A 14177-nucleotide genomic window follows, 5' to 3' on the forward strand; every position below is an offset into this window, starting at 1 on the left:
AACAAATTTGGTACAAATAGGAAAACAATATGGGAAGTTCAGATTCTGTGACAGATTTCAAATATTTACTCAACTCTATTCATGAGGCTCCAGTACTGGTCCAGTGACTGCAATTTAGCAATTTCCATACATGTGATCTGCTCAAGTCTAATTGGAATGTGGCTGGAATTATGCAAATTGCATACCTAAGGTTACATGATCCTGGAGGAGAATCCCAACTGTGCACTGAATTTTGGCCTGAGCAAGAGATGGAAAACACAGACTCAGAAGCAAATTGTCATGAGCATTTCTTCCACATAATGGAAACACTTCCACATTTATTTCAATTAAGAAGCCACTGGAATTATTTCAAAGTTTTATATAAAATGATTCAACATCACAGCCGCTTCCAGCACAGAAGAACTATGCTGCAGATGTATAGGAGGAGTTTCCTGGATAGTGTGTGGCCAATCTTTCGTCTTCCTGTTACTGACAGATTCCAATGACTCCACAGGCCAGACGACCACCGGCATTGCCAGTCACCAGACTCTCCTGATCACCACCTTTCCCCAAGTCATCTTTTTTTTCATGGACCTGAAGAGGTAAGGAGGAGGGGGTAGGGTGGAAGGAAAAAAAGAAAAAAAAAAAAAGCATTAAACCAGAATTCAAACTATTACATATAAAATACTTTTATCTGATTGCCTAAAGAGGGTGGCCCAGTGCTGACAAGTTAGTTGGTGGTCACTGACGAATTGTGAAGGATCCACATCATTCTACCCCGTCTGACATCAGGGTTACATCAGCGGGATAACGCGGTGAGGTCTCCCAACTTATACCAATGTGACATTCTGCACCCCCTGAGGACACACAAGGTCAGCTTGGCAGTTTTACACAGACTGTCCACACAAGCCCTGGGAGGCACAGGGAGTAAGATGCAGTAACAGACTCCCCCCACAACCCCAAACAGGCCCCTTTCACTAGAACCAGAAACCAAACCTTGTTTATATAGCACCATTGGTTCCATGGTGCTGTACATGAGAAGATGTTACATACAAATTACAGATATTACTTACAGTAAACAAAACTAACAATCAGACTGATCTAGAGGGGAGAGGACCCTGCCCTTTCAGGCTTACATGCTACAGGATGGTGGGGAAGGAGACAGTAGGTTGGTGGGTTGCAGCAGTTCTGGTGTTGGTTGATGTGATATCACTGGTAGTGGTGAGAGAGAAGGAGGTAGCAGGGGTCATTGCAGGCTTGGGTTTTCAGGTTCTATCTGAAGGATCCAAATGTGGTTGATAGTCGGACTTGTTGGGGCAAAGAATTCCAGAGAATAGGGGCAATTCGGGAGAAGTCTTGGAGGCGGTTGGGTGAGGAGCGAATAAGTGTGGAGGAGAAAAGGAGGTCTTGGGAGGACCGGAGATTACGTGAGGGAAGCTATTGGGAGATTAGTTCAGAGACATATGGGGGAGACAGGTTATAGATGGCCTTGTAGGTCAGTATTAGTAATTTGAACTAGATATGCTGAGTGAATGGGAACCAGTGAAGAGATTTGCAGAGGGGAGAAGCAGAGGAGTAGCGAGGAGAGAGATGAATTAGTTGGGCAGCAGAGTTAAGGATGGACTGGAGAGGTGCAAGGGTTTTAGGGAGACCACAGAAAAGGATGTTGCAGTAGTTGAGGCAGGAGATAATGAGGGCATGCACAAGCATTTTAGTAGGTTGAGGAAAGGATGGATTCTGGAAATATTTGTGCTGGAGGTGACAGCAGGTAGAAAGTTTGGATGTGTGGTTTGAAGAACAGGGCAGAGTCAAAGGTTACTCCGAGGCAGCGGACTTCTGATACTGGGGAAAGTGATGTCATTACTTGTTATAGCTTGGTCAGGTAAGGAAGATCTGTGAGATGGAGGAAAGATGATGAGTTCAGATTTGTCCACATTGAGCATGAGGAAGCGAGAGGAGAAGGAGGATATGGCTGATACACTCTGGGATTCTGAACAGCAGAGAGGCGATGTCTGGGCCAGAGAGGTAGAGCCGAGTGTCATCAGCATAAAGGTGGTACTGGAATCTGTGGGACTTTATGAGTTGCCCCAGACCAAGTGTATAGATTAAGAGAAGGGGTCCTGAAACAGAGGGTGGGATGAGGAGGTGGTGTGGGAGATGCTGAATGTGCAGTTGGAAAGGTATGAGGAGATCCAGGATAGGGCAAGGCCTTTGATGTTGGAGGAGGGGGATCTGTAGTAGGAGGCAGCGGTCAACTGTGTCGAATGCAGAGGACAGGTCTAGAAGCAGGAGTATAGAGTATTGTCCATTTGATTTGGCTGTAAGTAGGTAGTTAGTAATTTTGGTCAGGGCTGTCTTAGTGGAGTGATGGGGGCAGAAACCAGATTGTAGATTGTCAAAGAGCAAGTTAGGGCCCAGTTACACACTGGCGAGATTGCTGATTTTGTGACACATCAGCAATCTCTCCAGCGAGATCGCCGTGGGTGACATCCAGCAGCGACCAGGCCCCCTGACAGGCATCGCCGTTTGTGCTGGGCCGTTTTCATTGCTGGTCTCCTGCTGACCAGCACGCATTGCTGAGTGTGGCAGCAGGAGCCAGTGATGAGCGATGCTGCATGCTGGTTTCCAAGGTAAACATCAGGTTTCTAAGAGCCGCGTGGCTCTTAGAAATCCGATGTTTACCCTAGATACCAGCATGCACTGCAGGGCGGGAGGTGGAGGCAGAGCGGCACACAGACCGGAGTAGCTCTGCTATCTGCTACTCTGGTCTGTGTGCTGCTCTGCCTCCACCTCCCACCCTGCAGTGCACACTGGTATCTAGGGTAAACATCAGGTTTCCAAGAGCCCCATGGCTCTTAGAAACCTGATGTTTACCTTGGAAACCAGCTTGCTTGCTGGTCCTGATCACTGGAGGGGCTGTCTATGTGACAACTCACCAGTGATCAGCCTAACATGTCCCAGCAATCCCATCCATGTCGGATCGTAGGTGGGATTGCTGGGACATCGTTATGTGTAACTGGGGCTTTAGATGATAGGTGAGAGGAAAGTTCAGTGTGGACATGCTGTTCCAGGAATTTGGAAGCGAATGGCAGCAACGATATTGGTCGATAGCTGGACATAGCGGTTGGGTGGAGGGTTGGCTTTTTAAGGACAGGTGTAATTTTGGCATGTTTGAAAGCAGAAGGGAAGGTACCAGATGTTAGTGATAGGTTGAAGAGGTGGGTTAGGGATGGGATTAGTGTGGTGGTGAGGTTGGAGAGGAGGTGGGATGGGGTCAAGTGCACAGGTTGTGAGGTGTGATTTGAAGAGATGATTAAGCTCCCCTTCAGTGATGTTGGAGAGTGAGGTTATGGGGTCTGGTATACAAAGGGGTTGTGGTGGTTGAGTGATGAAGACTTGCCTTGTTTGCCACACACTCCAAAATAAGATTGACCAAAGTCCTCAGCAGAGATGAGGGAGGTTGGAGGAGGGAGTTAAACATTGAATAACTGTTTGCGATTGTAAGACAGGGAAGATGAGGGTTGTGAAGGAGGCCTGTTTAGCAGAGGTGAGGGCAGATTTGAAATAGTGTTGCCTGTTTGAATGTGGTGACGTAATCTTGTGAATTTGTTTTCTTCCAGCACCGCTGTGCAATCCTGTACACTTGCCGGAGCTTTTTAGTGGCGTTATTATGCCAGGGTTGTCTGTTGATACGTTGCATTCTGCCATGAATGAGGGGGGCAACTGCGTCAATAGCTGAAGTGTGGCATTGTAGAAAGTAGTGGCACAGTGTCATGGAGTAAGGATATGGATGCCAGTGGTAGAATAGAGTCAGAGCACGTGGGTGTCTAGGTGTGCAAGGTTTCTGTGTGGGTGCGTGTTGCAGTACATGGGTGCCAGGTGAGGACAGGGATGAGAAAGTGAGTGGATGGTGGTCAGAGAGGGAGAGGGGAGGTGGTGAAGTTAGAAAGAGCAGAGATGGGTGAAGACCAGGTCTAGTGTGTGGGTGGCTGAGGAGGACCACTGTGCAAATCTAAAGGATGAAGTAAGGGACAGGAGTTTGGAGGCTGCTGACTGAAGGGTATCAGTGGGGATGTTAAAGTCACACAAGATGATAGTGGGGGGTGTCAGTTGAAAGAAATTGGTCAATGAAGGCAGTGGTCAGGCCTGGAGGTCGGTATATGACGGCCACTTGGAGGTTGTAGGGAGAGTAGATGCAGACAGAGTGGACTTCAAAAGAGGGGAAGATTAGGGAGAGAAGAGGTGGGATTGGGTTGAAGGTGCAGTTGGAAGAAAGTTAAATGAAAGGCCTGGTTTGCAGGGGCTGCCACATGAGAGGCTTGTGTGACTTTGTCACACGATGTGTCACGACCTCCCAGAGAAAAAGCAATAGGAAATACTGCACAAGAGCATTTAACCCTCTGGGCCACTCCTCCTGCCCTCTGGGGTGAACCTAAATCCCCTCCCCTGGAGAGAATCTTCCAAAACCTAGGAAAGATCATAACTCCTTTCCAGGCAGTCCTAGGGCAGCAGTTCTGGCACTGTTGGATCTGACCAGGCCCCTGCTACTCAGACCTAGTGGCTGTTTTATGCATCTCCCTTCCTGTGCATGTTAGAATGACTTGAGACCCAGATAGGCGCTTGCCCTGGTCTGGGGATCTCAGAAGTGTAAATGATGTACACCCAGGACATATAGCCTCTCCATAACTCCTTTATGAAATCCGAACTGGCTGAACCAAAAAAACCCCTCAGGCCACAAGGCTTGTGTGAAGCTGGCCAGGTGTCGTGTTACCACTGAAGGTCAAGTCAAGGTCTGATGTGGGTTCAGGAGTTGAGCTTACATCAGTTACAACTACATGCTGCTGTCAGTTACTAACCACAGCGAGCAGCCTGGGTGAACAGACAAGGGGCACACCTCTTCCCTGCCATATAATCATAAGGTGCAGATCTGTGTGATCACACCAGAGCTGTGCTTTGAGCAATCTTTGGCATTTCAGGATAAACCCTATGAGTCTAGTTAGCTAGTAAGGGACCAAAAAATTTTTTTTTTTTTTTTTTTAATTAGATTTAAGTAGGTCAGTTTCCAATGACATCCCTTTTGTTAACACTCACCACTACTGTGCGACCAATGACGTTATTTACTCCATCCAGTGAAATAATCTTATCTTTGATCTCAATATCTGCATTGCCGTCTTTGGAGGTTATGTTCCCAAGATCGCCAACGTGCCTGAGGGAAACAATTTTAGACAAAAGGGCACGTAAGGATGAACAGCAATAATCTCAATTCATCCTCTGCTGTAACTTACATAATGTCCTACACCCCATCTTTCACTTAGATAGGAACCAGATGTGCAGAGTTGGTGAATGGTACAGTGGTTATGGCTGGGTAAACCACAAAATGGACCAGTATCATTTCTCTGTACTCCACACTGCCCTTGTGTGGAGTATTGACCACTGATTACTGGCAGAAGTTTGCCGATTCCACTGCCACCGGCCTTGGCCCACAGAGGCATTTTAAAAATAGCGGACAACCCCTTCAACAGAAAAGTAAAAATAAACTATGCTCATGTTATTTTGCATGGGTAAGTTGCTGATGTTGACATGTAGAACAGGAGGAATTTTCATGGTCAGGCCAGACCTCCCTGGTAATATCTGACAGACCTGAGCCTCCATGTTGGTTCTTTCAAGGAGTAAAGCTGCAGCACCTGTGACCCAAGGCTGGTATAGCAATTACCCATGATTGGATTTAATAAAGTTCTGTATAGTTAATCAGAGTAAGACCCCAGTAATGCAGTGTATAGGTCCCAGCAGTTACCTCACTTCGTCTCCTGGTGCTCCATGTGTCTTGCCATGTGGGTTGAAGTGTGGCCCAGCACTGATACAGCCTGCAGAGACAGTACATGTTCTAGGTTGCATTAAAGTGCCAGGATAAGTGTTGGATGGTAGAAGTCAGGGGTTTAATTTAATATTGCAGACTGAATGGCTCCATACAAAAATTAAATGGGTGTGCACATCATCTGGTCACTAGAAGAGCACTGCATCCCCCAAGGCATCAGCAGTGTCCATGCAGCTGGTCTAACCAGGGAGAGCAGAGCACTGAACAGAGCCTGTAGGTGGCATGCACCACTTACCTAGGTAACCAGCCACTCAAGACTAGGGTGGCCGGGAACCTAGGAGACCAGCCGTAAGCTACAGTTTTTCAAAAAGATGACTAAGGCCAGGTTCACATAGCATTGACAGGCTGTGTTAATGCTATAGCAAAACACGATATGCGTTATGCTATACCGCTAGTGCTGAAGCTTCATCAGCGCTAGCAGTGACGGAGCTTCAGACGCTGCAGCCCGCGTCCGAGGCTCCGCCAGTGAATAACGGCACGTTGAACGCATGCTGCTTTACGGCATGCAATGCGCTACATTATGGGGGTCTATGGTGGTGTTAACAGACTGCGTTACACCGCGGTGTAACAGTCTGTCAGCGGACTGCCTAAAATGCAGTGTGACCCTGGCCTAAAGGCAAATTGCAAAGTGTTACTTTGTTTACAAGCATTTATAAACAGCCATTGTCCACTGAATCAAAGCAAAATCTAGCCAAAAGTGGTGTTTGGTATTGTAGCTCAGGGGTTTGTGGCACAGGAGCCCCACCAGCAATACACATCACTTAGGGCAATGATGGCAAACCTTTCTGAGAGTGCCCAAACTGCAACCTAAAACCCAATTTATGATGAAGTGGCAACACGTGCCAAATGCCCCATCATGATCCCCTTCATGCAGAAATATGCCCATTCCACCACCTCCATCATTCAACTCCGAGGCCATGCTGCTCAATGTGTGAGAAGCAGGAAGCTGCAGCTCCGGATCAGTGAGGCGAGGCTGCATGCCAGCTGAGAGGGCTCTGCGTGCCCTCTAGCACATGTACCATAGGTTCGCCATCACTGCCTTAGGGTATGTGCACACATTGCGGATTTTTCTGTGCAGATTTGGCTGAATCCACAGGTAAAATGACCTGCGTTTTATGTGCGGATTCCTATAATGAGAAGGCTGGTAGTGCAATAAGAGACTGCGCTGCTGTGGTACATGCCCTGATGAAGTGAGCTGGGACTGGCTCAGGAAACACGTTGGCAATAAAGATACCTTGAATTCTACCACAGCAGCGCAGTCTTATTGCACTACCAGCCTTCTCTTTGTACCAAGTCCTTGGACCTTGTGCAGACTGCTGCAGCCGTTTTATGTGATTATAGGTATTGTGACTCTCACAACCCTATCAGGTGAGCCTAACACTTGCTGTGCACTCATCTACTTTCCATACAGACCTACGCATTGGAAGCGCCCTGTCTCCCCCTTTTCTTTTCACAGGATTCCTATAATGGAAGAGGTGTAAGGGTGTGTGCACACGTTACAGATTCTGCTGTGGATTTTTCTGCGCAGATTTGTCCAAATACGCAGGTAAATCTGCAGGTCAAAAGTCCTGCGGTTTATCTGCGGATTTAGTGCGGTTTGACATCTGTCATGGAGCAGGTGCCAAACAGTTGCGGAATCCGCACAGAGAATTGACATGCTGCAGTTTTGAAACTGCTGAAAAATCCGCAACGTGTGCACTAAGTTTTTCTTTTTACATAAACTAAAGTGGCACAGTACAACGCAGCAGAAACTGCTGCAGATCTGCAGGGTCAAATCCGCTGTGGATCTGCAGCAGAATCCACATGTGCACACACCCCAACACCACTGCAGTTTCCACACAGAAAATTGACATGCTGTGGAAAATAAACCGCAGCAAATCTGCATGGAATTTTCTGCAGCATGTGCACAGCAGATTTGGTTTTCCATAGGGTTACATGGTACTGTACACCACATGGAGATCTGCTGCAGATCCACAACATGTGCACATACCCTTATGCTGCCTTCACATGTCTGCTTCCACTACATGTGGTTTCCTTTTCACCAAAGATGACACAATGGCCCATTATAGCTCATGGTACTATGCACGTCATTGTTTATATAACGGCGCAATAGACTAATGTGGTTCACTCAGTCAGCACGTGTGCTCTGCCGTGCATCATTTTTGGGAGTGCACACCCACAGGAGGGAGACGCTCAGACACAGTCTACTACATCTGACTGTCTCTCCAGTAGACTTCAATTTCTACATTATGCACTAGGTCCCAGACTCCAGTTCAGCTTCTTCTGTATAGTATTTCCACCCAATTAGTGGGTGTCTTAAAGGTCAGACCCTCAGCAATTGTGAGAAAAAAAATGCAGTGCTTGTTTACCACAGTATCCCTTAATCTGAACCTGGACCTATTTGACTGGGGCTACACTGCAGCTCCCTGCCGGTGGCCAGAGCACAATGCCTCGACCTGCATCAGAGCAGGTTTTATACCCTCAGAGCATAGGAGTTCTAGGGTTTTTATTTAGAGTTCACTTATCTTCTAAGTGCAGTAAATGAAGGCAATAGCATGAGTGAAGGCCAATTAAAGAGAGGTTTCTCTCACTCACCATTAGTGTTATCTCCAAAAGCATGGACATGGAAGCCATGCAGCCCATCTGTCAGACCAGTAATGGAGCCTGTTACGATCACTTCACCGCCGTTCTGCTAGAAAAAAAAAAAAAAAAAAAACACTTTACAAGATGTTATACCACTTTAGTCTCAAACTACAGCCTGGAATACAAAAAGCTGCTAGGACCCACAGATTCAGTTCCTTCAGCAAACTGGTCCAGATGGCAAATTACAGTGCGAGTCAGGGGCTCAGTCACAGCCAGGTTGCCACCAACTCATTGATGATTACATAAGCATCGGGCAGATCTTCCCATCAGGATCAGTGCAGTTGTGAAAAGCCCCATTTCGAATAAACCTTCTTCCTGATGCTGTTGAAACTTTGCAGCTCAAAGTCTTAAGGGCCTTTTACACATAGCGAGATCGCTAGAGATATCGCTAAAGCGTCCGTTTGGGACCCAGAGACTGCCACTATTCACACTAGGTAGGTTTTAACAGTTAGTGTAGTTACTGTCTCAAATGGGTACACCTTGCCATGGTGGGACAGCTTTATACTTTTTTAATCAAAATAGTGTTTACCAAGTACCCTGTTATTTAATGCACTTGCTTTTTTTTTTTTTTTTACTTATTTTCATTAGGGTATATACACATTGTTTTTTCCTTTGGTTTAGCCCATTTTTGGGGGCTGAAAGTGCCCCCTCTTGGCCTATATCATTAAAGTCATGAATACGCACATATTCATGACTAATGAGCGGTACCACTTGACCGCTGGAAGATCTGCGGCGTCAACGCCATGGGAGAAGCAGGGGCTGCAGAGACGCGCCAGGAGGGGGAAGAGTATGACGGGGCTCTCCTCTCCTTTTTATTTAATTTCCCCCCCACCATTGACTTTCATATTCTTACATATCCATCATCCACTTTCTTCCTGCTATGTTTTGTCACCCTGCTGTTCCTTTAATTTACTAATAAAACTAAGTTATTGGTCCAATAAAAAATATATACACATACAGTATATACACACACTCATTTAGGTTGCACTATTCTTTAGGTTTTTCTACACCCTGTTTTTAGCAATGGTGGTCATATTTTGGCAATCCCTTTTAGCCTGTTGTGTCTAACAGTAAAGTGCAACTTCAGTGCAGTGTTGCTTTAAAAGTGAAAAGAGCAAGTGGGTAGAAATCCCATGTGCACATTATGTACAAAGGTTACACAAGGACCAGATCATAAACCAGCAAAACTAGCCACGGGCTAAAGAGGATGAGATCAAATACCCTGCAGCCTCAGATAGTCACACCGACAGCATGAACTTATTTTGCACCTTTGACCTCATTTTTTCAAACTTAAAGTTCAAAGACCAGCATTTGAGGATGTGCATAGTCCAGAGGCCCTACCAGGGTGCAATCCTCTTCAGTAATAACATTAAGCGATGCCCACCCATCTGAGGTTCACTTATGACCCCCAAAGTCAGGGCTGTGGAGTCAGTACGCCAAACCTGCGACTCAGACTCCACAGCCCTGCCCAAAGCAACATTCTCTTCCATGAATACATTGCTGCCAGAATTTATAGAGCTGAGACCAAATATACCTGCAGAAATTTATATAAACCCTGCTGGGAAATACAGGACAAAGGTTGGGTCTACATGATCATACTTTCAGCAGCCAAATTTCATTTAATTTTAATAAAAGTTCAGTTCACACAAAGCTGCAGGTTTATCAATATACTCCATATCAATTTCTGACATTTTTTACGTCTGCTTGCTTGCATGCAATAGAGACCTTTATGGCTCATTTCCAGTGAATTACAAACCTATCCCGTCAAGTGAAGGGGCAGACAACGAGACTGAATTTGGCATTGGTTTTACGATCGATCGGAGCACCAAGTCTGGAACCTCCACGATGCCGAGGGGGCCACAAAATTCATTTTGCACTGTAGCCGCTATGGGGAGAAATTCATCAAGACCAAAATGTTTAACCAGTTCATGACCAAGTACTTTTTTGGAGGGGGGTGTCATCATACAAACTTATGTGGCTCTGAAAAATTCTCAGATAGTAAAATAATTTGTTCTTTTACAATAGCAGGGGCTTTGTTTTTGCATTTTAGATTTGCTTCTGCTGTTACCAATAAAAAAATTAAATGATTGTCTTTTTGCTTCATTTTCAACTGCAAAGGACTCAAAGACAATTAAGTGTCCCCCTTTCAGTAGAAGTAGTTTTTATATATTGGGATGGAACTGAAAACAGCAGTTAATCTTAGGGTATGTGCACACGCTGTGGTTTTGCTGCGGTTTTGGCCCTGCAGAACTGCAGCATTTCCACAGACATGGTACTTTACCATGTTAGCCTATGGGTTTTAAAAACCGCAGAGCTCACGCTGCGGTTTTTTACCTGCGGAAAAGCTGCGTTTTTTTCCGCAGCATGTCAATTGTTTGTGGATTCTGCTGCGGTTTGCCACCTATTCCATTGTCCAAGGGCCAAACCGCAGGGCACTTTACCTGCGGTTTTACCTGCGGTTCTGCAGGAAAAAACCTGCAGGTGAATCTGCAGTGTGTGCACATACCCTAAGAAATAAAATGCCATTTGTGTTTTACAGTGTGTCACCTCCCCCACCCATAATGTTTTAAGACCCTTGGGGGCATTTGAACACATTTGCTTTATTAGAGATTTTCCCTGTAACTAGAGCTGGTATATTAGTTGCAGTTACAGAGCAGAAAAAAAAAAAAAAAACTAACGTATCTTCTCTGCAAAGAAGTGTCAAGTGGTTTTCATAGGACCCATCAGATACAGATAGGTTGAATTTTATGATTTATTCACTGCAGGGCTGGGATTCTCAGGCATAAGAGCCACAGATAACCACTGCGCATGCCCGAGATTACCAGTCCTGTAGTGTGAATAAATCATGAGACTGCAGGCGGGATCTCAGGCCCGCGTGATATCAAAGGCTGAGACGTTATCTGACAGCACAGGCACGTCGGGCAGCGCCAACTGCGCATGCCCCCTAAAATAGATTCTGGTGCCTGCGCTGTACTTTCAAAAGGAAACTAATGAGGCGGCGCCAGATCCAAAATGAATGATGGATGAAAGGCATCTGGCAGAGGGGCAAAGTCCGGCACCCCTGTCAAATATCAGGTATTTCAGAACAACTTTATAAACGCTTATTTCTGCAGTGGAAGGGATGCTAAGTAAAAGCCATCTTGACAGAATGCAGCATTAGTGCTGCACAAGGTGGCTCTTTTACTTAAAAGTGCCTGGAGGGGGTGACAGGTGGCCTTTAATTGTTACTTGGAGGTTTAATTCTCCAGCAGGTCAATTCTACTGTTTTTTGAGGCACATTTCACCCAGTGGGAAAGACCTGTGCCAAAAAAGCAGAAAAAAAAAAATGTGGCAGAATACAAGTTTGCCTCTGCGTTTTTCCTCCCAAGTGATGCAAAAATGGTGCAGAAATTTCTGCATCAAATACTTAACACGTGTCTATAGGCGGTGCAGAAGTAGTTAATATGCCGTTCTTAGTCAAGGGTCTGCTAGGGTAAGATGCGCTAAATTCATTAAAAGGCGCCTTATGAGTCTGGTGCATCTCACCGGCCGGGCACTAGACACTTGCAGCAGTTCTGTGGCATAAATTGCCGTGATTTTGCTGAGGCGAAAGAGACAGACTTTCAAGCTGCACTTGGCTTCCAAAAAAAAAGAAAAAAAAAGTTATTGGAAAAACTAGCACGTCACAAGATGTTTGTGTGACTACACGATGTACAAAAAGCTTTGCTCCTTTTCTAGTCCAGTTCTCTTGATAAGTGTCTCAAGATCCTCTGCAGGTCATCCCCAATTCATAGGGTTATACATGTCATAAATGCAGTAAGATTTTACCGAAATTTGTGACTTTAAGCTAGATCCTGTGCTTAACGCCAATATAAAAGCGTGCATTGGCCCATTAAACGCCCAATGGAGCATGTATACAAATATGAAGGAGAGATGTGGGTGCTGCATAACCAAGAAGGTAGTCTTCCATGCACCACAATGTGGTCAGACCACCAGTTCTGGTTTTTACATGAACATACCCAGTGTTAGTCACATGCCCAGTTTACAGAGTCACGTCCTTCACATGACAGCAAGCAGAGGTCTTACTAAGTGCAGGAATTTGCCCCAGTACATCTGACGTAAATACACAGTGGCGCTGCTGCTGGGCGCAGTAGTACTTCCCGCCTCTGCAGGCATTGTGCCCACTGTGTGCCAAGGGAGGATTTGCTCCTGTAGAGGCATTAGCCTGGGTGTTACGCAAGCAGCAGCCATGGAGGAGGTTATGTAAGTGCACAGGAGGCCAGGGATCAGCCCTGCAGAAGTGGGAGAACTACAACGCCCAGCAGAGTGACAGGATTTGCTGGAAGCTGTGTTCAGCATCTGCAGAAGCAGCAGACTACTGGTGTAAGAGGCGCAAAGCTAGGCCGCACCCTGCTGAACACGCAGCCTGGGACTTGTAGTGCCACACCACCTGCAAAATACGACAACTGCACCCCATCCGTGCATCGTATGCCTGCACACAGCCCAGCAGCGCCCTCAGTACTGAGCATGCGCCAGGCCGGTTACCGTGAGTCAGCATAAACGGGGCCCAGCACATACACTGCACCGGAGAGGAGACAAAGAAAAAATACAAAGCGGCTTGCCTGTTCAAAGTGCACGACGCCGGTCACATCCCCGGTGCCTTTCAGGACGCAAACTGCTTTATTCACCATGTCTGCACACTTACACGCTCACACTGACTGCCCGGGTACAGCGCTGTGTACGGACTTATATAGCGGCAGCGATGCCCTTTGACCAATGGTAGAGGCGTTCCCGTGTCGCGCCTCTTTTTTACTGACCAATCAGAGACTGATTTTTAGGCGCACGTGACACCTGTGGGCCGCTTCTGTCACTGAGCGGGCGGGAAAACTGGCGTCCTGTCAGACGATCACATGGTGATACATGGTGGCGGCCTCACAGCTCCGTGCATTGCCATAGTGGGGGGAAAAGATGACAACTGAGGGGGGTTTTATAACGTGTTGTGGTTATAAATGGAGTTGATTTTGATTAAAAAAAAGCGTTTCAAGTGGAAACAGCTTCAGGAGGGAAAAGCTGATTTTTATTTTTTAAAGGAAATGTCAGAGTTTTGGAAGAATTTTTTTTCTTTCCTGAAGCATTTCTTGGCAGCCTTTGGCCGTGCGCACACGCAGGCTATTTTTTAATGGAAATTGAGCAGAACCTCGAAGTTTTCCGGTTTTGCATTATGTGGAGTTTCCGCTCGGTGCTATGTTCACACAGAGTTTATTTGTTACTAATTTTTGGAGTGGAAACTGCAAAACTACTCAAAACATTGAAAAAAAGAAATATAAAAGACTGTGCACACGGTTCGTTTCTGCTCCAAAAACTCCTCTAAAAATTACTTCTGCACAAAGTCTATTACCGGCTGTCAATCAAGTTTCTAAAGCAGAAACCGCTTCAGCAAAGCTGGTGTTTTTTATTATTTTGTCATGAAACCTGTAAGGCTATGTGCACACGGTGCGGATTCACCTGCAGATTTTTATCTGCAGAACCGCAGCTAAAACCGCAGGTAAAATACCTGCGGTTTTGCATCTCCACAATGGAGGAGATGACAAACCGCAGCAGAATCCGCAGAAAGAATTGACATGTCAATTGTTTCTGCGGTTTCAAAACTGCAGCTTTTCTGCAGTTAAAAATCCACAGCATGTGCACAGCAGAATGTAAA

The 14177-nt window shown here is 46.1% G+C and overlaps 1 protein-coding gene across 2 annotated transcripts; it reads right to left on the minus strand.

The window, feature by feature from the left end:
* Positions 1 to 274: 274 nt before the first annotated feature.
* SOD1 (superoxide dismutase 1) lies at positions 275 to 13257 on the minus strand. Of its 2 annotated transcripts, none has more exons than XM_073584564.1 (5): positions 13099 to 13257; positions 8450 to 8543; positions 5774 to 5843; positions 5071 to 5185; positions 275 to 573 (listed from the first exon to the last, which is right to left on the minus strand). In XM_073584564.1, the coding sequence occupies exons 1-5, from the start codon at positions 13165 to 13167 to the stop codon at positions 466 to 468; spliced, it is 456 nt and encodes a 151-aa protein (XP_073440665.1). In that variant the 5' UTR covers positions 13168 to 13257; the 3' UTR covers positions 275 to 465. The 2 variants fall into 2 exon arrangements, with proteins under 2 accessions (XP_073440665.1, XP_073440664.1); XM_073584563.1 differs by having other exon boundaries at positions 8450 to 8546; positions 13099 to 13256.
* Positions 13258 to 14177: the final 920 nt, after the last annotated feature.

Source organism: Dendrobates tinctorius, unplaced genomic scaffold (assembly GCF_039654945.1).
Source record: "Dendrobates tinctorius isolate UK_male_01 unplaced genomic scaffold, ASM3965494v1 ptg000084l, whole genome shotgun sequence".
Classification (NCBI taxonomy): Eukaryota; Metazoa; Chordata; class Amphibia; order Anura; family Dendrobatidae; genus Dendrobates; species Dendrobates tinctorius.